Genomic DNA, 22898 nt, shown 5'->3' on the forward strand with positions numbered 1-22898 from the left:
ATTCTATGAGGGTGAAACATTGAGTCACTGAGCTCTTCAGTTCGGCCCATTCTCCTTCCAATGTTTGTCTATGGAGATTGCATGGCTGTGTGTTTGATTTTATACACCTGTCAGCGATGTGTGTGGCTGAAATAGCTGAATCCACTAATTATAAGGGGTGTCCGCATACTTTTGGCCATGTATTGTTTTTGCAAATACAACTCATCGCATTACTGATGGAGATATTAAGGGGGGTGGGGGAGTAAGAAGGAGGGGAAAGGAGGGAGAGAGGAGGGAGGGTTAGTTGAGGGGAGGAAGAGGAGGGAGAGAGGAGGAAGCAGGAGGGATATCGAGGTGAGGTAGAGAAGCGAGGAAGGAGGGGGGAGCAAAGAGGGGAGTGAGGAGGGGTGCGGAAAGGGAAGGCAGCATGAGAGGAGGGCAAGTTAAGGCAGTGTGAGGGGAGGGACCAACTAGACATAACCACCATCCTGACGACAGGGAAACTAAGGTTAGTGGAGGAAAAGAGGGGGGGGAAGGGTGAAGGAGGGAGGAGGTAGGGAGACCGAGGAGTGGTGGGGGAGCGAGGAAGCAGGAGGGAGGGAGGTGGAGTGGGGGAGCAATGAAGCAGGAGGGAGTCAAGAGGGGTGATGGAGCAAGGAAGCAAAGGGGAGGAAGGAGGGATGGGGTAGTGAGGAGGGGCAAAAAAGCAGTATATAACAAATAAAAACATGAAAATGAATTACCTTTTAAGAAGTGTTGTTATGATTGGGGTTGGATAGAGTACATATTGCTTGTGGCAGGCATATTCAGGTGTGGAAAGCTGTTCAGTTGAGGTTGAAGGCTCAGAATATGAAATGGAGACTGATTCGCTTGGCATTCTTTTAAAGAATTCCACACTGCCGACTTGAGCGGCTGCCTTCATTTTGTGTTTGTAGACCTCCTTGAAACATTTGAGGACATTATACATCTTCCTACGCACCTTGAAATTTCTCATACAGTAAGGATCGTGCTCATCACAAACCACTTGCTCAGGATGAAGGAGTATGAACCACTCACTCAGGATGACGGAGCACGGACCATACAATCAGGATGAGGGAGCATGAACCACTTGCTCAGGATGATTGAGAACGAGCCGCTTACTCAGGACAACGGAGCACGAATGACTCACTCAGGACGATGCAGCAGGAACCGCTTGCTCAGGATGACGGAGCACGAATGGCTCACTCAGGACGATGCAGCAGGAACCGCTCGCTCAGGATGACGGAGCACAAACTGCTCGCTCAGGATATCTGAGCACAAACCACTCGTTCAGGATGACAGAGCACGAACCACTTCCTCTGAATGATGGGGCAGGAACCACTCCTTCTGAATGACGGGGCACGAGCCACTAGCTCAGATTGATGGAGCACAAAGCACTCTCTCTGAATGTCGGAGCATGAACGACTCGCTCGGAATAATGTGGCATGGCAAAAGCGTCTGCAGTGAGTGAACGATTCACTCTGAATGATGCAGAATGGTTGTTCTTCCTTTCTTTTGGGGGATTAATGGCGATTTCAGAGTCGTGACGCTCTATCTACACCGCACACCAAAAAACCACAAATATGGATACTGGAGGCTTATATTGCTAGCCCCGTTTCTTTAATGAAGCTTAAAACTGTTTGACAGAATCAGGGGTGCTTCTGAGTCAGATGGCAAAACAAATCCGGCAGGCCTGACCACGTGATCCCCACGACACGGACAGAATGCAGTAGACACGGTTGGGGCTCATTGTACCGAGGACAGAGAGAGAGAGAAAGAGAGAGAGAGAGAGAGAGAGAGAGAGAGAGAGAGAGAGAGAGAGAGAGAGAGAGAGAGAGAGAGAGAGAGAGAGAGAGAGAGAGAGAGAGAGAGAGAGAGAGAGAAAACATGAACCAAATCCTCGGGAACATTACACCGGTCACACAACCCCGTGGGGTGATGCCCTATACTGTGAAGATCGAGGTTGAGGGATCAATCCCGCATGGTTGTTGTTGTTGAATTTAATCTGTGCTGTTGCGAAAACATGTAATCAGAGCACGCTCTACCTCGCAGCAACTGCTGACAGTACATCCCATTCGGGACAAGAACTGCGCTGCCATCCACTGCAAGGCACTCGGCAAGCAGCTTAAGCACTCAAGCAAGCACTCCAATTGAGCGGTTGGCAAGCAATAGCAATGTCAAAATGTCCAAACTATGTCTGCATTGGACAAATCAACAATTTTGTAGGAGTCGGAACTGCTGAAACTTTCAAAATCTGGAGCTTACATTTTGTAATTTTGCTAAGTTTAAGAGATTTTCTTGGTTATTCATATGCGGAAATGAAATAAAGCCATGAAAGCCACGAGAGCCATGAAAGCTTTTGTTTGAATGTCATCACGGGTGATGAAGGTTGCGGTCAAATTTCATTGAAATCGTACGTGTAGTTTCTGAGAAGAAGTTGCAAGTATTTGTGGATGGACGGACGGACGATGTGCCATCTCATAAGCTCTCTGGAACTACTTTACAGATGGGCTAAAAAAACATCCCTGGGAATAATATTACAAACGAACTACAGTTGGAAGCTGACTGTGGCTCAGTGCCGTTCCTGAAGAGAGCCCTCGGCACAAAACTTTGAGAATATAAAACTTCACAGCTTGGTCCATGAATTGTGATCCCTTACTGAAATGAAAGTGGATACTTTGAGTCTGCCATGGGAGGACTCCATTCCACATTCTGAAACCCACCTATGTACATACCAATCAATGACATGCACACACACTGTGAGACCTGGAAGGTCTCTTTTTCACCTCCTGATGCACCACATCCACACGTGGAGATAGCAGGAAACAACAGCAACTCCCACATATGTGTATGCACACACGCACGCACGCACACACACACTTTGTGACCTGAGGCGGGAGCATTCAAAACCAACAGCTCGTACATGCAGCGACCATTGCACCCCACCGTTCAGCTCCGAATCTGATTCGTACATGCTACAGTCCCCTCAACAGGGGTGAAGGGTGGGGGACCAGGGGGAGGGTTGGGAGAGAGAAATAGAGGAGTGGAGAGAGAGGGGGGAGAGGGGAGGGGTCAGAGAGAGAGAGAGGGGTCAGGAGGGAGGGGTAGGAGAGAGGGGGTAGGGTTGGGAGGGAGAGAGGTGCGGGATTTCCAGCAGATATGATGCCCCAGTTTATCGTCCATCCGAGAAACAACACGCACAGTGATGAATCACCCGGCCTGTCAAACACCGGGAGGACAGTTTAGAGCTGGGTTGGGATTCAAATCCAGGCTACACAGAGTGAGCATGCATACCTCTCGGCTTTCCTGCCATGATGTGGCAATTCCTTAGTTCATAATTGAAAATATTTTTTTCTCATTGTGATCATATAATTTATTTTGCCTTCCTACCTCCAGTGTGGAATGTTGAAGAATGCGGCAAGTGGCTTTACCACGCAATGCACGGAACGTTTGAAGAAACTTTGAAAAGTGAAACATTTAATGTTTTTATCTGTATGTATCTATGCCAAAGTAACGGTTCATATGACATCATCAAAAACGGGAAACGTCGTGGAAAATAAAATTTCGCATTTCCAGTGAGACAACCACCACCTGCTGCACCGGGGAACAACACGTGGCCAATGCAGGCGAGTATCCCTGAACTTTGTTCAAGTCGATCTATATACAGTATTCAGTGACAGTGTGAATATTGTAGAGCGCTGCCTTAAGCACTCCAACGAAACGGTTGATTAGAAACGGCTCCCTTGGCATGAAATTTGCAATTACCGACTGTCATATGAAACATAAACCTCCCGGAGATGCTCAAAATGTCAAATTTGTCCGAATTGGTCAAATGAACACTTTTCTAGGAGTTGGAACTGGTTGTAAGTTCGATTCTGGAGCTAAAATTTTGTAATTCTCCTTAGCATAAGAGATACTCATGGTGATAATATGTGTGGAAATGAACGAAAGCAATGGACGCTAATGTCTCCGGGTGTTTATAAGCATTTCAATGTATGGAGTGATTTGTAGTGATGATGAACAGGCATTCGATAATACTGGATGAGTGAGGAAAGTGAAGAAAAAAAATTTTATCCTTAAGAAATCATTGCGGCCTGTTCCAAGTCAAGGCAAGGTTGAGCAGGCCAAAAAACATGGCGACTTCAGACCCAGCGAGATTACCTAGGAAACACCTTAAGACCCCAGAGAGCGAGGTGGCTTGAGGATCGCCTGATGAAGGATATAATGAAATAAGGATGTAAATTATAATCTTCAAAATGGGTGTTTTAATTAACCCAAACACCCAATTTTCACTCTTGCACCTCCTTGGCATTTTCTTTGTACGCATACAAAGTTTCAGGCTGCTAAGTTTCATGGTTTCGGAGTTATGGAGGAGACACACACACACACACACGTATTCGTAAAAAAAAAAATATATATATATATATATATATATATATATATATATATATATATATATATATATGTACACATAAAATGAAAGAACCACCCACATCTCTCACCCGTGAACGGAGGGAAGAGCCACACCAGCTTTCCCCTAATCAACTAAACCCAGGTGGCTACGATTATATAAATAAATACATCTCACATGGTAAAACTGCATAATCTGCAAAGAACAACTGTCTGTCTGCCACCCAGATGATTGTTCCCACTTATGCAAACCATTCAACCAGAAGGAACGTGATGTGATCGGCGGGTAAATCAAAACATGTGGAATGTGATGAGCACTCCACCAATCTCCACACTCCCCCGATCTCTGTGTGAGTCATAATCCACGGCAATGCTCATCTTAACAGTCAGGAGGTGCGTCTGATGTTTAAACTACGAATGTGGTTATCATTGGTTAGACATTTATCAGTGTGCCATCCTGATGAGAGCAAATAAGCTCAGAATCCGGATCGGTGGCTCCGTTTGATGTTTAACTGATGTTGACCATATAATCGTTGTCTGTTTGACAGAGTCGCTAGGCCAATGCCTCTGGGTTGTAGGTGATGCTTTGGTGTAGGACTGTGTCGAATAGGGATTGGGGGAGGGCTCATCACACTCAACATGTTTAGATGTATTGAAATTTTTTTAAATAAATAAATAATTTTTTTAAAACTTAAATCTTCAACTTCAGTTGCTTATATAAATGTATTATCACGAATATTACAAATAAATTTGCAAAATAAATGTTTGAATTCTGCTTGGTATAAACCATGACAACATGGCAACTCATGTACTTATCCTCAGTTAAAACAAGCCGGTCTCTGTAGTGAGTAAGGTGTTTTGAATAGTACATGCGAGTCTGTTTGTTTGTCGTTTTTGTGTTTCAAATTCCCTGGGCCAATGGTGCATTCTTTTCACATGAAGAAGGTCGATGTCAAAATAAAAACTTTCAATCTTAATAAAATTGATGTAAAAACATAAAATAACGGCGCTTTTGTCGAAGAAACGTCGAACATCGCATGACTCTCTCGGAGAGGGGTGGAACCTGCACTGTCCATGCCATTTGAAGTTTGATGCTGTGTCGGGAATTAAACCTATTGCATTTATATATTTATGATCCATATGCAGAATTGAAATTAATCTACAAAGAGCTCTCAATCGCCATGGGACTACACTGAGTCTAACAAGTGGTCGCACGATGCTCTACCACCTTAAGCAAGGAAATAAGGAGGCTGTTTGGCACATCATTGTCGCATTGTATGCCAGGCTGGAAAATGTGAGGATCATCTAATAAAATAAAGAAATTAAAGTTGTTTCTACCTTGAAAAGGACCCTGTAGTTGGTGATGAGGTCTTCGACTACATTCGTCTCTTGGGACTGTCGTCCCTCCGTCTGGAAGAGTGTCGGGCCAAACACGATGGAGAGGTTCCTCGTCGTCATCTGGTTGATGTGTGAGCAATACTGCACACTGTCACAGGCCGATCCCAGCATCATGTTAGCTTGGACCTCAATAAATGACCATATTGTTCTTGGCTCCAATGCAAGGTTAATCAGAGATATTACCATTAAACATCAGATTACTCGAGCATGATGCAGTTCTACTATGCCAAGATCAAACTGAGTTTTCCCTCCTCTTTGTGAATAAAGTTTTTCCAGTTTTCTTGTTTGCCTTTTATTTTTAAAAAAATCATTGTTACATTCAAACACATAAGTTTCTGATGAGAAAGTTGTGGTGGTAGATTCCCATCTGTTCTATGTCAGAGCAATGGGAACACTCACAACACGTCATCAACTTACCCGTGGCTAAGAAACAATCACGGCCATATTGCCATTTGTTCACATGGTGTAGGAATTTTACAAACCAGCGAAGTCGAACCCATACCAGCGAGGGCAATGCAACAAGGCTTTACCCACTCCACCACCAAACCACTCAATGGTAAAATGCCTCACTTTTTAGTTGAAGAAAAGGTGTTCAAAAAGTAATATGAATGACAAACTCACAATAGCTCAAGATGAGCTAATGTTTACATATTTCTTTGTACCCCTTGGCTTCAATGTACTTGCTCCCTTTGTCCTTCGAACTGTCTATACCGGTAAACTATAAGTTTTCAAACTGCACCTACATCTACATCTCAGTTGCTTTGATTAGTTCATCAGCGAGTTGGCAGCCACATAGGTGGTACTTCAAAAGTTGAAACAGAATAGTCTCTGGGCACCAGGGTCATGCTGTACAGTGAGTGAGTAGACCAGCTGCATGAGTCCATAGTCACGAATGGTGGTGGAATGGTTTCCATAAACCCACATTTACTAGGTAAAATAAGCATGGGCCTTGTGTGCAGACTTGTTATTGTGATGAAGGAGCCTTCAGTAATTTTGATCGAAATGCATCATTTTTTAGCTCGCCTGTTCGAAGAACAGGGAGCTTTAGCGATACCCCCGGTATGAGCGTGAGCGTGAGCATGGGCGTGAGCGTCAGTGTGAGCGTGAAAATGTTAAAGTTTTTGGTGCAAGTTATTTCCTTTCTAATGTTTTTATCTACCACACTATTTTTTACTGATTACAATATACAAATACATATATTGCTTTAAAATTATTTGGATCAGACTTCCCTGCAATGCTTTATAAAAAATATTATTAGACTAGTTTTTTTTAAAACGATAATTGTATAAACAGGCGAGCGTTGGGTGGCTTTGACACCAACTCTCTGGTTTTATATACAGTCGTGGCCAAAAATATTGGCATCCTTGAAAAGTCAATGGCATGTTATTGTGATGGAGGAGCCTAATTTTGGTCAATAAATGGTCAATAAACAATGTATTCCTCAATGTTTGTCCATCAAGGGCTGCCACAGATACTTTTTCAAATGCCACTCACACTCAGGAGGTGGTGGTGGAGCAGTTGTTTAAGCCAGGCCAAAATTATTTTGACCAACTGCTGAGTTTTGCGTTTGCCACTAACTCACAGAGGTAAATACTTCAATGAACTGCACCAATGATCTCATGAACCTCTGATATGTGAGCATTCACAATCTGGTTTGGGTTTGTAGGGGGTTAAAATTACAAATACAGTGTTGTTGTGGCTCATCTCCCACAAGAGGCACGATATTGTAAAGCACATAACCCCTCAGAGGAGACTAGTAGGTTGGCTGCAATGTGACTTTAAGATCCTGTTGCATCAGTGGTCAGCCTTCAGGCTAGCACTATGGGTTAATTCCTTGTGTGGGGTGAGTGCAGAGGTAAGCACTCAGTAATAACATTCCCTGGACTGTAACTGCAATGCAATCCCCATCAAGCTAAAGTGGTCTTTCAAAACGGAGAAATCAGATCAGAGAAATGTATGTTCATGGGAAACAGGAAACCCCCTTGCGTGTGTGCCATCAGAAGAGTAATGCTTCACAGAATTGGAGTCCATCAATAATATAGTCGTGAAAATGTGCACAGCAAAGATATTGGATACTGAAATATTTCCAAAAGACTGGAGGAAGGTGTCATCACACCCGAGAAACCTATAATAAGATACCCAGTAAAAATAACAAAGGAATTGTGGTTTTCTTTGTAAGTTTTCAACTGGCCATGGATGCAGCAGAGTCCCTCTCTTCGCGTTATACAGGAACAGCTCTAGGGTTACCACTACATTTTCAGCATTTATTCGTGTGTGTGTGTGTGTGTGTGTGTGTGTGTGTGTGTGTTGCACCAACAGGCTTCTATCTCTTACGGACAGAAGCCTGTTAAGTGCATCTTAGAGAGATGGAAGCCTGTGTAGCGCAGGCAAAAATGCTTCAGTCAGAACTATAGTACACGAGAGTTGTACTCTCGTATACTATAGTTGGTAGCAGGTCAAACTACAGTAGCGTTGAGAGAAGCACTACAGGAAAGGAATGCTATTTTTGCCTGGGAGGGAGAGACAGCATGGAGCCATTCATTGTATGTGGTGATGGAGATGGTTTCGTATCCGTGGAGGGTTAGCTGTCCACAAGTGCAGGAGAGCATCAGAGTCAATAGCAATTATGCTATACTCCAACCTTGCTCCCTCCTCTTTCCTCCCTCCCCTCATGGGGATTGTGTGTCCATAATACTGTAGCAGAAGAAGAAGGGTGTTTCTACTGAAACAACAATGAGATGCTATCTCTTCCAAAAGACCAAACTTTAACTCACTGTAAATGGATCGAAGAGAAATCGTTAAAATAAGAGAAACACTCTCTTCCGAACGTACATTTTCTCAAAATGGAGCAAAGACCGTAGCGTAGTATCAACAGCTCGATGGGTGTCGTTGCAAACCAGGAGGATGTTATCAATTTGGGGTCGTAGTCAAAAAGCACATTCTCAATGCAGAGGATACACTGGGATCTTAAATGTCTGCAAAACCAGTTTGAGCACAAAGGACGGCCATCCTAACTTACTCGCGTGACTTTACAAGGTGTGCCAGTCGGACAAAGCATCAGGACGGCATTTTCCGGTTGGACTTTTATTGTTTCCCCACGAAAATCAAAGCCAAACCAGACAGCAGTCCAATGGAGGAGATGATATAACACCATTGTATTAAATACACACTTAAAGCACATTCGGCTTGAGATTCATCTCAGATGCAAAATAATTCTACAGTGCGTGTGCAAAGCATTGGCCCAAAGCAGCCAGCTAAGGTTAGAAAGTGGAATGCAGCAAGTCTGTGTAATCACTCAACGCACACAGATGTAGCTATCGAGTTTCTTGTGCAGGGTTTACCGATCAACACTTTCAGGAATTTGATCATTTTGAAGCATGATCACTTGTGAACTGTTTCAGTTTGATACCTCGACAGAATTGCATCCCACTAAACCTGTCATCCAGTGAGGGAGCAGCAGAGTACAATACATTTTTAAGCACACCATACATCTGATGGGAAATTAAGCCAGCTGTCCTATCTGCTTCACGAGAAGATATTCGAGATTTCATGGCCTGTTTGGATATGGGAGAAAACCTTTGGCTGAGTATCTTGTTTGGGACTTGTGTCAGGGTTTACAAACTTGTGGACCCAGAGCTGATGAGTTAAGAAGGGATGTGTAATTGGAAAATCTTGAAAAAATTTTAGGTGCTCATCTTGGAGAAAAATTTTTTTTAAGAGTAGCAACACTGGTTCTCCTGAAGCAGTTTCTTGCTTAAGTATTACAATCCTGGACGGATCACAACTCTAACACATTGTACTCGAATGAGTATGCTGGAATTTGTAATTTGTTCAGGGTGCCAGCGACAACTCACATACTCTTCACGGGGTGTGGGACTCACACCATAAGAGTGTGGGACATTTAACGTCCATCAGTTAATGTTGGCAGACGGGACACCCAGTTCAAAGTCTATCTGAGGGACAGCACACACACACACATTGATGCCTCCCCCTGCCTGCGAGACACCAGGATGATAGTTTACAGCTAAATCAGGATTTTTGAACCCAGGCTAGACAGCTCAGAGGGGTGTGTGCATACCTCTATGCTAACCTACCAACCCAAAACAAATAACCACCAACAAAATGAAAGCAACAATTGAGGGCATACTTTCCAACCGATGGGAAAGGAAAAATAAACCTGTTTGAGAAAATGTTGTTCAGCTTCTGAGAAACTAAAACTTATTCTAGATTCTGGGGTCTGCATGCTTTCCATGACAGGTGGTGAAAGTTTCCATCACCGAGTATTTACACCTGCACGTCACCACTCCGTGGCAGGACGAGGCCGACGGAGACTACAACCAAGGCAGGAATTTCAAATCTGACTGGATACTGGCCCACACCAGCCTCCTATTTTGGAAATAAATTGTGGGATGGATATTCAGCATCAATAATTCCGCAACTGCGAGTACATGGGACAGTCAGATTCACGGTGCCTCGAAAGGATTTCAAGAATGTGCACGCATCAAATTTTTGAACATTAAAAAGTCAAACAATTTTTTTTATCTCCATTAATAAACCATAAAGCCACAAATTCCACTTGAACGTGCGATCAAATTTTCAACAATAAACCGAGCTTATTCATCCTGATCGTATTGAATGCCTGGTGTTGGCTTAATGGTTGGGGTGGTGGGCTTTGGATCCGAGGATCCTGAGTTCAAATCCCCCTTGGCTGTTGAATTAATACCAGGTGGGGTTGACTCTGTCTGTCATCCTTCTGAGGTCGGCAAAATGAGTGCCAGCTTGCTGGTATCCTGTGTCGGAGTGGTGACCTGTCCAGGATTGTACCCAATAACCAAAGAGACTGCTTAGGTAGCACCTAGTGCTCTGCATAGAGTATGCTCCCAGTGGATGGAATGGATGGAATGCATTGAGAGTCAGGCTGAGAACAACTCCTTGAATTAACATCAACTTGTGTTAATTTGTGAGTTAACATCCAGCATGAAATAGGTCTTTCATGAAAACCTTTGTTTTTAATGTAAAGTAAAGTTTTAAAGATAAAATATAAAGTGAGGGATCCAGAAATCAGACCTGTGTACAAAGTAAAGTTTCCTCGTCAGTTAGACAGCAAAAGACGACTCCATCATGGAATATCCATATTATTGTGAGTCTGAACATCCATCTTAAGTGATGCAGTTTCAACTCACTGTGGAAATGATGAGGAAGATTTAATTTGCATGAAATTAATTGACCTCCCCACCTCTACCCCTCCCCCCCCCATCCTCAAATAACATGATCGTAGGTACACAGGCGCAGGAACCAACCAGTAAAGATGATCCATGAGGCACGTGACGGTGGCACGATTCACCGTGGGAAGCTCCTTTATCAGAACCTTGTATTGCGCAAGCTTTTCTTCTACATCCTCTATACCTGGAGAAAGAAGAACAAGTTGAGGAAGCTGAAGAGTTCATCTGATGTTTGTGCTTTTTATAGGCAGTCAAGGTGAAGTCTCAATGATAATAATTTCCATTCGTGTTGTATTGTATCATCATGATCATCAGCATGCATTATTGTCATTATCATTTTGGCGACAATATTTCCTTGTCCTCGGTCATGCATGCCATGTCTCAATTGTTCATAGCACTACATGATGTCCACAAATTCAGAGATCAAAAGAAAGTTCAGACAGGTTTGTGTTTTTGGTCTCAATTACAGCCATGGAAAGTGGAGCATTTTGACGGTTTACAATTTAATGAAAAACGTGAATAATTGAACAACAAAGCTAATTCAGCCGTTATGAGAAGCTCTCCACCGTTCAGGACACTTCTTACAGTGCTTTGTCCAGTGTTTGTTTGCACCTGGAAGCCAGTCTAGAAATGGATCTTAGACACATAAATAAGAACATTTGGAGCACTTCCTTAGATGCAATAACATCATTATGGGGAGCTTCTCATCATTCAGTTTTTGTACGTGTTGAGGCCTGCACCCCTCGTGCTGACACTCAATCCGAGTCCTGCAACACTCACAGATCCCATAACAGTCACACTGAGCTTCACGACACTCACATCATACCATTTACCTCTCACACCGTGCCCCCCGCACAATGACCGCCATATGTCAAGGCCAAGTACAATAAATACATTCATTTCCATACAAAACCACACGAAGGCATTTCCTTAAAGGAAAATCCGGCCACAAGCACCTGGGAAATTCACGTGTGCAAGTCGTACATGATCATTGCAGAGTGATGAATACATTTACCTGATGTTTGTCAGGGTATGACCATATAATGTTAAAAACCAGCCCAAGGTTTTACCAAGGGAATTTCAGCAGTACTGACATAACTTGATGAGTTTTTCATTCTGCAGAGTTTAAAATTAAATTAATAGATGATGTGTACTTCTCATTCGAATTGACAACTCCACCAAACCAACTGACTCACGCTGACTCGATCAGGCATCCCAACGTGCCGAAATACTATTGATGTCGTAAGAGACATGGAATTGACCATTATGCTTTGCTGAATCGCCAGTCCATGATTGGCCCGTGCTATATCCTTTTAAATGATCAGCATCAAGCGAGGAAGCCGCACGTGCCACATTAAAAGTCTTGGTTGTGACTCGAATGGGGTTCAAACTGCCGACCTCTCAGACTCAGAGAGCACGCTCGAACCATTACTGCACCGACTCTGGTTAAACTCTTGTTCACATGATGTTTTTGAATGGCCTTCGTGATGTGCAAACGGCTCCACTTACAATTTAACAGGTAATGAATTAAATAGTTCCTCTCAAACTCGCCTCCAATCGCCATTGATGCCACAGTCTCGAACACAACTGCCTCCATCACAAACTCGCCACCACAATCAACATGATGCCTCTACCACCTCACCATAGCTCACCGATACACCACCCCTATGAATGCCACAACCATGACATCTCAACCACAATGCCATAGCTCCTCACTACGCTCACTGCTGCTACTGATGGCCAGTACCACCTTTTGAGACCAGTGGGAATTTGGAGATATGCTCATGGATAGGGCACATGATCAGGTACCTCGCTCCATGTTAAACCTGTTAAACTCCATGCAGAGCAACTGGGGGCATTTCCGATGTCGAATCCTCACTGGGGTAGGGCCAACACAGTGGTTCGAGTTCACGTGCCAATGAGGGCATGGGGAAACACCCATCGCTCTGCCTGCTCCTCTCTCAAGCACCGCCCACACTGGAAAATTATAAAGGAGGGCTCTGATCTGGTCCGCCTTCTTCTCTTGCCCACTGCACTCTCTGAACTGGTCCACCCTCTTCTCCACCATTCTCTCGTCTGGCCTGCCCACTTTTCTCTCACATCTGGCCCGCCCATTCTTGTTCCTGGAGTCGTGGAGTGGTGGAACGGAATGGAGAGCAGACACCAGACAAGCACCACCTTAGCAGATAAACATTTACATGTATAGACCTCTTTACACTCATGTTAAGTCTATCTTAATCATACCTCCTCCAATCACACACCTTAGACACTTTCAGTTTTCCTCCCTCATCCCCCTCCTAAGCGACTGGGAAGCGTGGGCCTGTCAGCCATGCTAGGTACATAGAGAGGTCACAAATACCTTGTACTTTCTCTCTCTTTCTTTGTTTTCTAATTCCCTTGGGCATGTGTCTGATGGTCCCTGTCTTGTTAGCATAATAAAGATTGTAGAAGTTTAGTATTGGTTTAGCTCTGCCCTGTGTCTTCTCTTTTGTATATAACTATATTTTCTTTTGCCGCACCTCACCAATCCTTAATTTTCCCTGCTGTACATATTGCTTTTGGAATACAACCTTTGACGATTGTTCCACATGCCTCACCTTATGGACCTCACCATAGCTCACCTTACCTTAATTATAAATAAACCTGCTTGTTATAGATGTACCCAGTTTGTCGTGTCTTTTCCTCCATTGGACCAGCATAGTCTGCCCATTGTGCAAGCCAGGAAGTTCTGTCCCACTTGATTTGCTCTTGTTAGCCAGTGCATACTCGCAGCTCCGCAGCAGCACCTGATCCAGTGAGTAATTAGAGTACGCATCGAGGGCACGAGACCCCTTTGAAGCAGCTGTCCACACGTAAGGTATCACGCAACGTAGTGTTAAAGTAGCAATACCAATCGGCGCTCGTGGTTGCTAAGCAGCATGAAGTTATTCGTGCCCAGCAGCCTCAGGACAGGGGGTTCGAGAGAAACTCGAGTGCTTCCCGTCATGGCAAAACTCGAACCCTGGATCCACAACAGTATGAATTCCACACATAATGGATGTCTCAGTTAAGACTCAGCATAAAAGACCTCAGGAAGTTTAAATGTTTGTTAATTGTGATATCGAAGATTCTCAAGTATATTGGTTGGTCTGGTCTGTTATTAGTCCCCTATTGGTTTCACCGGAGGGGACTATAGGTTTGCTCTGCATCCGTCCATCCGTCCCACCTGTGGTTTTTCAGACTTTTTTCCCCCCATACCCTTCGACATATTCAACTGAAACTTGGTACATGGCTTTATTATGATAAGTTACAGAACAAGTTCGAGTTTCAAGGTGTTTTGTCAATTCTTTTTTGCAGCTATGCCCTTTTTGGACTTAGAAAGTATCACATCAGTAGGTGGCATGTATTGCAAAGCAATTCTCGCTTTTGTTACTTGGCACAAAAAAATAAAAATAAATTCTGTTCCATGAGTTTGTTTCTTTGGCTGTCCACTCACCTACAGCCCAAACCACTCAGCCAATCATTCTGAAACTTTCGGAGATTGTCGGTACCATCCCTTTGATGGTCGATTGATGATCGACGCGAGGTCAACATAGGCCAAATTTCTAAACTTGTCAATTTTCATTGGATTGAATTGAAATTTGAACAGGATTTAAATATATGTTCACTGAATTCAACAATCAACTATTTTTGAGGTCAACAGAAACCGAAATTTCTAAAATTGTCAATTTTCATCCGATTGACTTGAAATTTGAACAGAATTTGTATATCAGGTCACTGAATTCAACCACAAATTCTTTTTTGAGGTCAAAAGGCCAACATTGGGCTAATTTCTAAAATTGAAGGATTGTGCCAAAAATTATGTATATATCATGATATCTCAAAAAGTTGTGGATGAGTTATAACAAAACTGGGTGGATGAGTTGGTTAGGTGACAAGAACAAGCCGATTCGATTTTGGGTCATATTCAGCCCATCAGTGGGATACAAAACGTAAACTGTTCAGCCTGGTGGAGTGATGCACTCTACCGAGTGTTGTTCTGCTTTGTTCTGTCTTGCCAAGTGTCGCTCTATGAGGGATTTTTTCATTCCTTTTGTTTGTCAGTCTGTCTGTCTGTCTGTATGTGTGTCAATCATCTACAGGTTGCAATTTTATTCCGATGTTCACGGAATTTAACTACCTGGTAGAGGTAGCCACAAGTTAGAAGCTGTTTTACGTCAATAGGTCAAAGGTCAAGGTCACATATATCGTCAATTTCCCTCACACTCTTCCATACCTTCCTTCATTTCACATTTATATTTTCTACACTGTTTATTAACAGGCAGTGTGCATTTTATATTTCATGTCGCACAAAGTTGTGTAGTTTGGGTTTGATTCTTGACCTGACGATAAAAGCCTTTCAAGCCTGGTATGCCCATCTATTTTCACCGTCAATGGCATACACCAGTTATGTAACAACCAGAAAATTATGTGAACTATAGCTTGATTATAATTTGATGAAATTGGAGTGGTCCATTACTGACCTGCAATTCGAATCCATGCCAAGTGGTTGGACTTGAACAATCCATCTGAGAGCTCCCTCAAGAAGCGTTTCAAGACATTTGCGACATCATCAACAGGGTGCTCACCCTCCCTGAGCCACACAGCACGGGCATCACTGCGCATCGCCTCCAGGAGAACATGTACATGAGAGTTCCTCCCGCACTTTCGATATATCCCTTCAGATGTAATACCTGCCATACACGAGTAACAAATACAATCTTGAACAAACAAATAAAAATAAGAAGTTTTAAGGTGCATAGAGGAGCTTTTTAACACTGTACATCACAAACAGTACAATGATATGAGAAGACCCCAACATTCTTATCCATGAGGTCCATGGATGTTAGGAGACAGTAACACAGCATATGTGATTTGATCATTAAATTTCAGAATCATGAGCTGTGTGCTCGGAATGGAACACCGATCCATAAACATCCAAAAGAGTGAAGTTCTCGTTGTGATGCATCGACCGGCTCACCGTGCTGTGTTATGTACTCTACGCAGCGGTGTACAGTCACTGGCACGTCAAGTTCAGTGAGCTGCTGGTGGCTGAGAGACAAGCTACTGCTTAGAGATGCCGTTTCCATTGCGTGCCGCCATGAGGCAAAGTCCAGTCGAGAATCGCTTTGCATGTATATCGTCCTGGGGTGTGTGTGAGAACGGGAAGGAAAGGAGTGATGGGTATTAAAGCCGTGCAAGCGATGGATGCTAAAATGATAATTAATTAATTAAATACATAAAAAAGCAAAGAACTTCCAAACCTTCTTTTTTCCACCAGGACAATCGTTTGGTGTCCTTCGATGATTTGGTCAGCTGTGGCACAAGACAAAAACAAAGGTGGTTTTCATTTTCAACAAATACCTCCTGATCATGTGCAGGATGAAATGAGTAATAATAATAATAATAACGAAAAATTCTCACAATAGTATCCTCACATTTCTCACTTTGATTGCTCAATTTAAAATAAAGGAAATACCTCTTAAGGTGACTCTAACTAAATGTATTTCTGCATTTTCACCACTCCACATATCAAACAAAGTCATTCCACCGGTAATTGAAAGCACTTTGAGTGTACACATTTGAGTATAACAAGAAGACATCTCAGGTTGTCCAAGTATAGAGTAAATGATCTTCACTCAACAATTACACTGTGTAACAAATTTTAATTTATTTTTTGTTCCTGGGTAGTAAGTATTATTTCCTAATTACGTATGCCTCCAAAGTAGAGAAAATGGCTATTATTTCTCTCGAACTTTGCTTTTTGGACCAGAAGAATGATTTTTGAGACGAAAAGACCTCAACGACTTGATCAGAGATCTTGGTCTCACCGAGTCCAATGCCGAGCTTCTGACATCTAGGCTCAAGCAGTGGAACTTGTTGGATGGAAGTGTGCAAGTCGCAGATCAGAGGAATCGCCACCAAGCTTTTTCCAACTTCTTCACCAGTCAAGATGGACTCTGCTTCTGCCACAATGTGGCGATCGGAATCGCCTGTAACCCGAACGAGTGGCGCCTCTTCATTGACAGCTCATCCAGGAACCTCAAAGCCGTGCTGCTCCATAACAGGAACAAGTACCCCTCTCTTTCCCTGGCTCACTCGGTGGTGCACCTCAAGAAGGATTACAACAGCGTCAAGACCTTGCTGAATGCCTTGAAGTATGATGAGTACGGCTGGGAGGTCATTGGAGACTTCAAAATGGTGGCATTCATGATGGGTCTCCAAGGCGGTTGGACCAAGTTTCCCTGCTATCTTTGCCTTTGGGACAGCAGAGACACCAAGGTGCACTACCACAGGCTGGACTGGCCACAGCAGACCGAGTTCTCTGTGCGGAGGAGCAACGTCAAATGGGAGCCACTTGTGGACCAAATGCTGATGCCACCACTGCACATCAAGTTGTGCCTTATGAAACAATTTGTCACAGTTCTAGATAAGGAATCGGCAGCCTTCAAGTACATTCAAGACTTCTTCCCTAAGCTGTCTGAGGCAAAGGTCAAAGCCGGTGTCTTCGTCACACCACAAATAAAGAAGATCATGGAGTGCAAGGAATTTCCCAAGAAGCCCACGAGGGTGGAGAAAGCGGCTTGGAACAGCTTTGTCGCAGTGGTTCGGGGCTTCCGAAGCAATCACAAGGCCGAAAACTATGTGGAGCTGGTTGAGACTCTGGTGAAGAACTATGGCACCATGGGCTGCAGGATGTCCCTCAAAGTCGATACCCTTGATGTTCATCTTGATAAATTCAAGGATAACATGGGAGCGTACTCGGAGGAGCAAGGCGAGCGCTTCCACCAGGATATACTGGACTTTGAATGCCGCTATCAAGGGCAGTATAACCAGAACATGATGGGAGATTACATTCGGTGGGGCTGATTCGTGAAAGTGATTTAGTGTATAATCGTAAATCTCAAAAAACTACTCAATCCTATATCTTTTGTGGTCATTTTTGTATAAATTTGGTATAAATACATGTTAGTTTTGATTCATATGTCGTTGTTTTTCTGACTTTACATGAACAAAAAGACACAAATTCGCCCGTTTTCTCATTGAAAACAGTTGAATTAAAAAAAAAACACTCTCCTGGTCACAAAAGCAACGTTTGAGGGGAATATTAGCCATTTTCTATACTTTAGAGGTATACGCAATAAGGAAATAACACTTACTACCCAGGAACAAAAATTGTGTTACATAGTGTTACCCATTAGCACTTCGGAGAAATGTTACTTTTTAATGAAGTCGTTCCTTCCTGTGCTAAGCCAACCTCATCGGCTTGTCACTTCCCTCTGAGCCGTCTAGTCTGGCTTTCATTCCTGGCAGGACTATAACCCATAGGATCGGTGCTTCTCTGGCCGGATGTTTCATCACAAAGTGTCCCGAACATAGGATGGACATTAAAACAGATGTCCGATCTGCTCGCATTAGTTGATGGCCGCCAAAGATCCCATGGTGTCTTTTGCAAAGAGTAGGGGAGTTATCTTTGCCACTCTGAACAAATTACCAATTCCTGCCACCTACAGTCGAACGTAAGACCGAGCCACCTGGTTCGTAAAAGACTTGGATGAAACTTCCTCCTAAGACGACCTGACAAGTCAATGGGAGTAATTGGGCTTGCTAAAATAAGTGGTGGTAATCGTTCAAAGCATCCTTACACCGAGGCAATACAAATCAAAGATGGATATTTATTAACATGTGGATGAAATGTTTGCCGTCGATCGAAACAGGTATTTTCCAGGTAAATTTTGAATGCACTCACATCATTCCCTGTGTTTTAAACTTCTGGTGTCTAAAAATAAAATTGAAAATTACACAAAATTTACTTATTTTATGTTAATGCTTGAGAAGGGACAACCGACTAAACTGTCTGACTTGCCCCGATTTAATCGGGCATCGAATGTGTACAGAGTCCCTCTGTAATATCATGAGAAAAACAAACAAACAAACAAACAGATGTGACGTTAATTGCTTTCGATAAATTGTGCAGAAATTACTTGAGGAGTGGAACATGTCCTCCTGAGTGCCAATTTAATGGTGATACGAGTTATCCACAGAGCAGTTGCATGAAAGGTCCATTCGATTGAAAGGCCAACTCGAGGCGACTCAAGGACAAGAGGCCAGCGACATTCATGTGGATGAGCGACAATAGTTCATGGTTTGTTATCCATGAAGTGAATTTGAAGAAAGAAAAAAAAAAAAAAAACACGAATTAAATATACTCAGGTTGCAATTTCTGAATTTCCAATATGGATTTACAGCTATTTTGAATTCAAATAACTTGCAGTTCCATGAACTTTCGACTTCCAGTAAAGACGGACGTCAAATATACAATATCCTTAACCCATAAGGGAAAAGACCTGCCTGGTATCTACTCCAGTCATGATCCCCAGTTAACTCACAAATCTCCTGCAGCTTGCGAAGATTTAGCGAATCATTCCATGAAGAGTCTGCATCCTTTCCATTGCCACAGTCGATGTCACTACTGGGGAAGCAGAAGTTCAAAAAGGAAGAGCGAAGTGCAAACAAGCCATGCTGTCGTGCCCGTTGCCGTTGCCCATCCCAATACCACAAACGGCCCATTCTCCAAAACCCTTCCAAATTTGGGACTGCCGGATCAACTGAAGTAAAGGCCTGCACGTCCACAAGAAGGGATGAACACGCCATTGTTTTGAGTACAATTCCTGAGATGGCAAACACTCAACGTCTCGAAACTAGGCTTGAGGAAGACGGTACCTTAGCTAGAGATTGTGACCAGTCTCGCACGGCCTCAGCATCATCAGAACCGAACAGATATATGCGTTCGTTCTTGCAGGATAATTCCAATGTGAAGGGAAACCTGGAAAAAAAAAAAGAAATGCAACACACGTGAATTCCACCATCAATAAAAAAATTGTATTTTCCTCGTGTTAAGAAAATAACCAGACTTGGTGGCGTAAAGGTTAGAACGTTTGCTCTGAGTCTGGGAGGTTGGGAGATCAAACCCTGGCCAAGTGATACCAATGACTTCAGAAATGGTATGTGCTGCTTCCTTGCTTGATGATCAGCATTTAAATGGTTAAGAGCATGGACAATCTCCATAGGTTGGGATCGATGTGGAGGAAGAAATTCCTCCTGAGAAAAGCAGCGCCATTGTTGTGATGTTGATATGCAGAGTGCCCTGGAAAGAGATGGCACTTGCCGCAAGCTCAGTGGCTGTGTTTGTCTTGACTAACAGTCTCGTCTTGTATTGTGTCGCATATGTTTGTCTGTATGTCCGTGTGTGGAAAGAGGAGGGGATGGGGGGCAGCTCTACTATGAGGCTTAGATCATGTATAAAAAAAAAATTATCTACAAGAGAGAGAGAGAGAGAGAGAGAGAGAGAGAGAGAGAGAGAGAGAGAGAGAGAGAGAGAGAGAGAGAGAGAGAGACAGAGAGAGAGAGAGAGAGAGAGAGAGAGAGAGAGAGAGAGAGAGAGAGAGAGAGAGAGAGAGAGAGAGAGAGAGAGAGAGAGAGAGAGAGAGAAAATAAAGAATGGTGTCAGTCTTAAAGTAAAAGAAAAGAGTAAATGAAAGGGAGAGAAGTTTTAAGGAGGGAATTAAGGGAATGGCAGGGAAGAAGGTGGTGTGGTTGAGTCCTCTTGAAGCAGCATTTGCTTGAAAGGGGGCAACACTCACAAGACCCTCTCCATTATTAGTTTTGAAGGATATAAATCCTTTGTCATCTTTCCTCATAATTCACCATCAGGCAATGGCAAAACCCTCCTCAACTCCCTCCTCCCCAATTCTTCATTCCAAATTCCTCCTTCCACATCTCCTTCCCTCTTCTTCCTGAACCATTCCACTTCCTATATTTGTTAACTTGAACATACTTAATGGAGGTGAAGACTCACTCCGTAAACTGGAATTCACTCAATGGAGGTGCTGATGACTCACGCAGTTGTTCTCTCTCAGTGCAATACACCGCCCCCCAGACGGTGCGAAACTATGAAGTCATGTGGTCATGATGTGAGTAAATCTAGCACAGAACGAAATTAAATTTGATATTTTTCCTTCAAATTTTAACTCATCCAAGACATGGCCAACAAGTAACACTGTGCCAGTTTTGGTGGTTCCAGCTGCCCTCTTTGTTCAGTTATTCTGCCGACAAACAGACAAAAAAAAATCACACAGACGGGATTGTGGCAACGTGTCATCGTCTTACAGCCACGGCATGACGAGGAAAACAGTTCATTTCATGCACCATTTCCATATATTTTCAAGTAGCACGATCTGGCATGGCTCGGGTTTAAAATGCACATGAATACGATGATGGCAAATGAGCAAACAGCTGATTATATCATTCGTCATTTCATATTCTTATCCTGATACACAAACATTTGAGATGAACCTTGTCATTTACATTTGAGCTCAGACTTGACTCTATTAATTTCGCTAGTGAGGTGTGTGTGTGTGTGTGTGTGTGTGTGTGTGTGTGTGTGTGTGTGTGTGTGTGTGTGTGTGTGTGTGTGTGTGTTTGTGTGTGTGTGTGTGTGTGTGAGAGAAGCCTTTTTTTCACATTCCACAATCCTGGGCCATTATCCACCAAATTTTGTATACATCCTGGAGATACGCAGTGTCGGGTCAAGGGCACAACCCCTCCCTCACACCCCCACAAATCAATTTTCTGGATGTATATGTTGGTTTGTATGTCTGAAAATCAAGAAACTGATCTCAAACAAGGAAATGAGGCAATTTTGCCCATCATTGCCGTGGTGCACTCTTGGGTTAATTTTTGCTTCAGCTTTAAACATCAATAATTTTTGATCGTTTACTAAAGTCTAAATAACCCAATCTTGATCAGATGACCTCACATGTATGTATATATATATATATATATATATATATATATATATATATATATATATATATATATATATATATATATATATATATATATATACACACACTGATGAGACAAAAGATTATGACCAGCTGCCTAATATGCTGTTGGTCCTCCATGTACCTCTAAAACAGCGCCTGTGGGATCTGGCACCAAAACATTAGCAGCAGATCCTTCAAATCCTGTAAGTTGCGAGGTGGAGCTGCCATGGATCAGACATGTCGGTCCAGCACATCCAAAAGATGCGATCTGGAGAATCGGATTGCGATCTGGAGAATTTGGAGGCCAGGGCAACACCATGAACACTTCATCATGTTCCTCAATCCATTCCCGAACAATGTGTGCAGTGTGGCAGGGAGCATTATCCTGATGAAAGAGGCCACTGCCATCAGGGAATACCATTGCCATGAAGGGGTGTACCTGGTCTGCGGTTGTGCAGCCTCATACACAGCAGGGTGTGATACACTGTGGATTGTGACACATTCATCTCATGACGGCCATGAAAATTTTCTGTGACTTGTGCCACAGTAGACCTTCTGTCAGTTCGGACCAGATGAGATAGCCTCCGTTGCCCTCACGCGTCGATGAGCCTTGGGTGCCCAAAACTCTATTGCCGGTTTGTGGTTTGTCCCTCCTCAGACCACTGTCAGTAGGTACTCATCACTGCTGACCGGGAGCATCCCACAAGCCTTGCCGTTGCAGAGATGCTCTGACCCAGTCGTCTGGCCATAACAATTTGGCCCTTGTCAAAGTCGCTCAGGTGTTTACTCCTGCTCATTTCTCCTGCATCCAACACATCAACTTCAAGAACTGACTATTCACTTGCTGCCTAATATATCCCACCCCTTGACAGGTGCCATTGTAACAAGGTAATCAATGTTAATCACTTCACCTGTCAGTGGTCATAATGTTTTGGCTCATCAGTGTATATATGCATATACATCTCTATTATAATACCAAGCTTGCACACTAAAAACTCGGCTCGCCGTCACACGATCCCTATGA

General features: G+C 43.3%; 1 protein-coding gene across 10 annotated transcripts in view; it reads right to left on the reverse strand.

The window, feature by feature from the left end:
• Positions 1-22898, reverse strand: part of LOC147018701 (arf-GAP with Rho-GAP domain, ANK repeat and PH domain-containing protein 1-like) — a 171062-nt gene that overhangs the window by 32017 nt on the left and 116147 nt on the right. For all 10 annotated transcript variants that reach the window (XM_085898650.1, XM_085898648.1, XM_085898644.1 and 7 more), the window contains 7 exons: positions 19770-19872; positions 19436-19667; positions 16310-16361; positions 16027-16190; positions 15530-15739; positions 11106-11211; positions 5746-5893 (listed from right to left, as the gene is read on the reverse strand). In XM_085898650.1, the coding sequence (XP_085754776.1) occupies positions 5746-5893; positions 11106-11211; positions 15530-15739; positions 16027-16190; positions 16310-16361; positions 19436-19667; positions 19770-19872 (1015 nt within the window). The remainder of the gene's footprint in view (positions 1-5745; positions 5894-11105; positions 11212-15529; positions 15740-16026; positions 16191-16309; positions 16362-19435; positions 19668-19769; positions 19873-22898) is intronic.

This window comes from Eptatretus burgeri, chromosome 10 (genome assembly GCF_056783735.1).
Source record: "Eptatretus burgeri isolate ZD-2024b chromosome 10, Ebu_testis_v1, whole genome shotgun sequence".
Taxonomy (NCBI): Eukaryota; Metazoa; Chordata; class Myxini; order Myxiniformes; family Myxinidae; genus Eptatretus; species Eptatretus burgeri.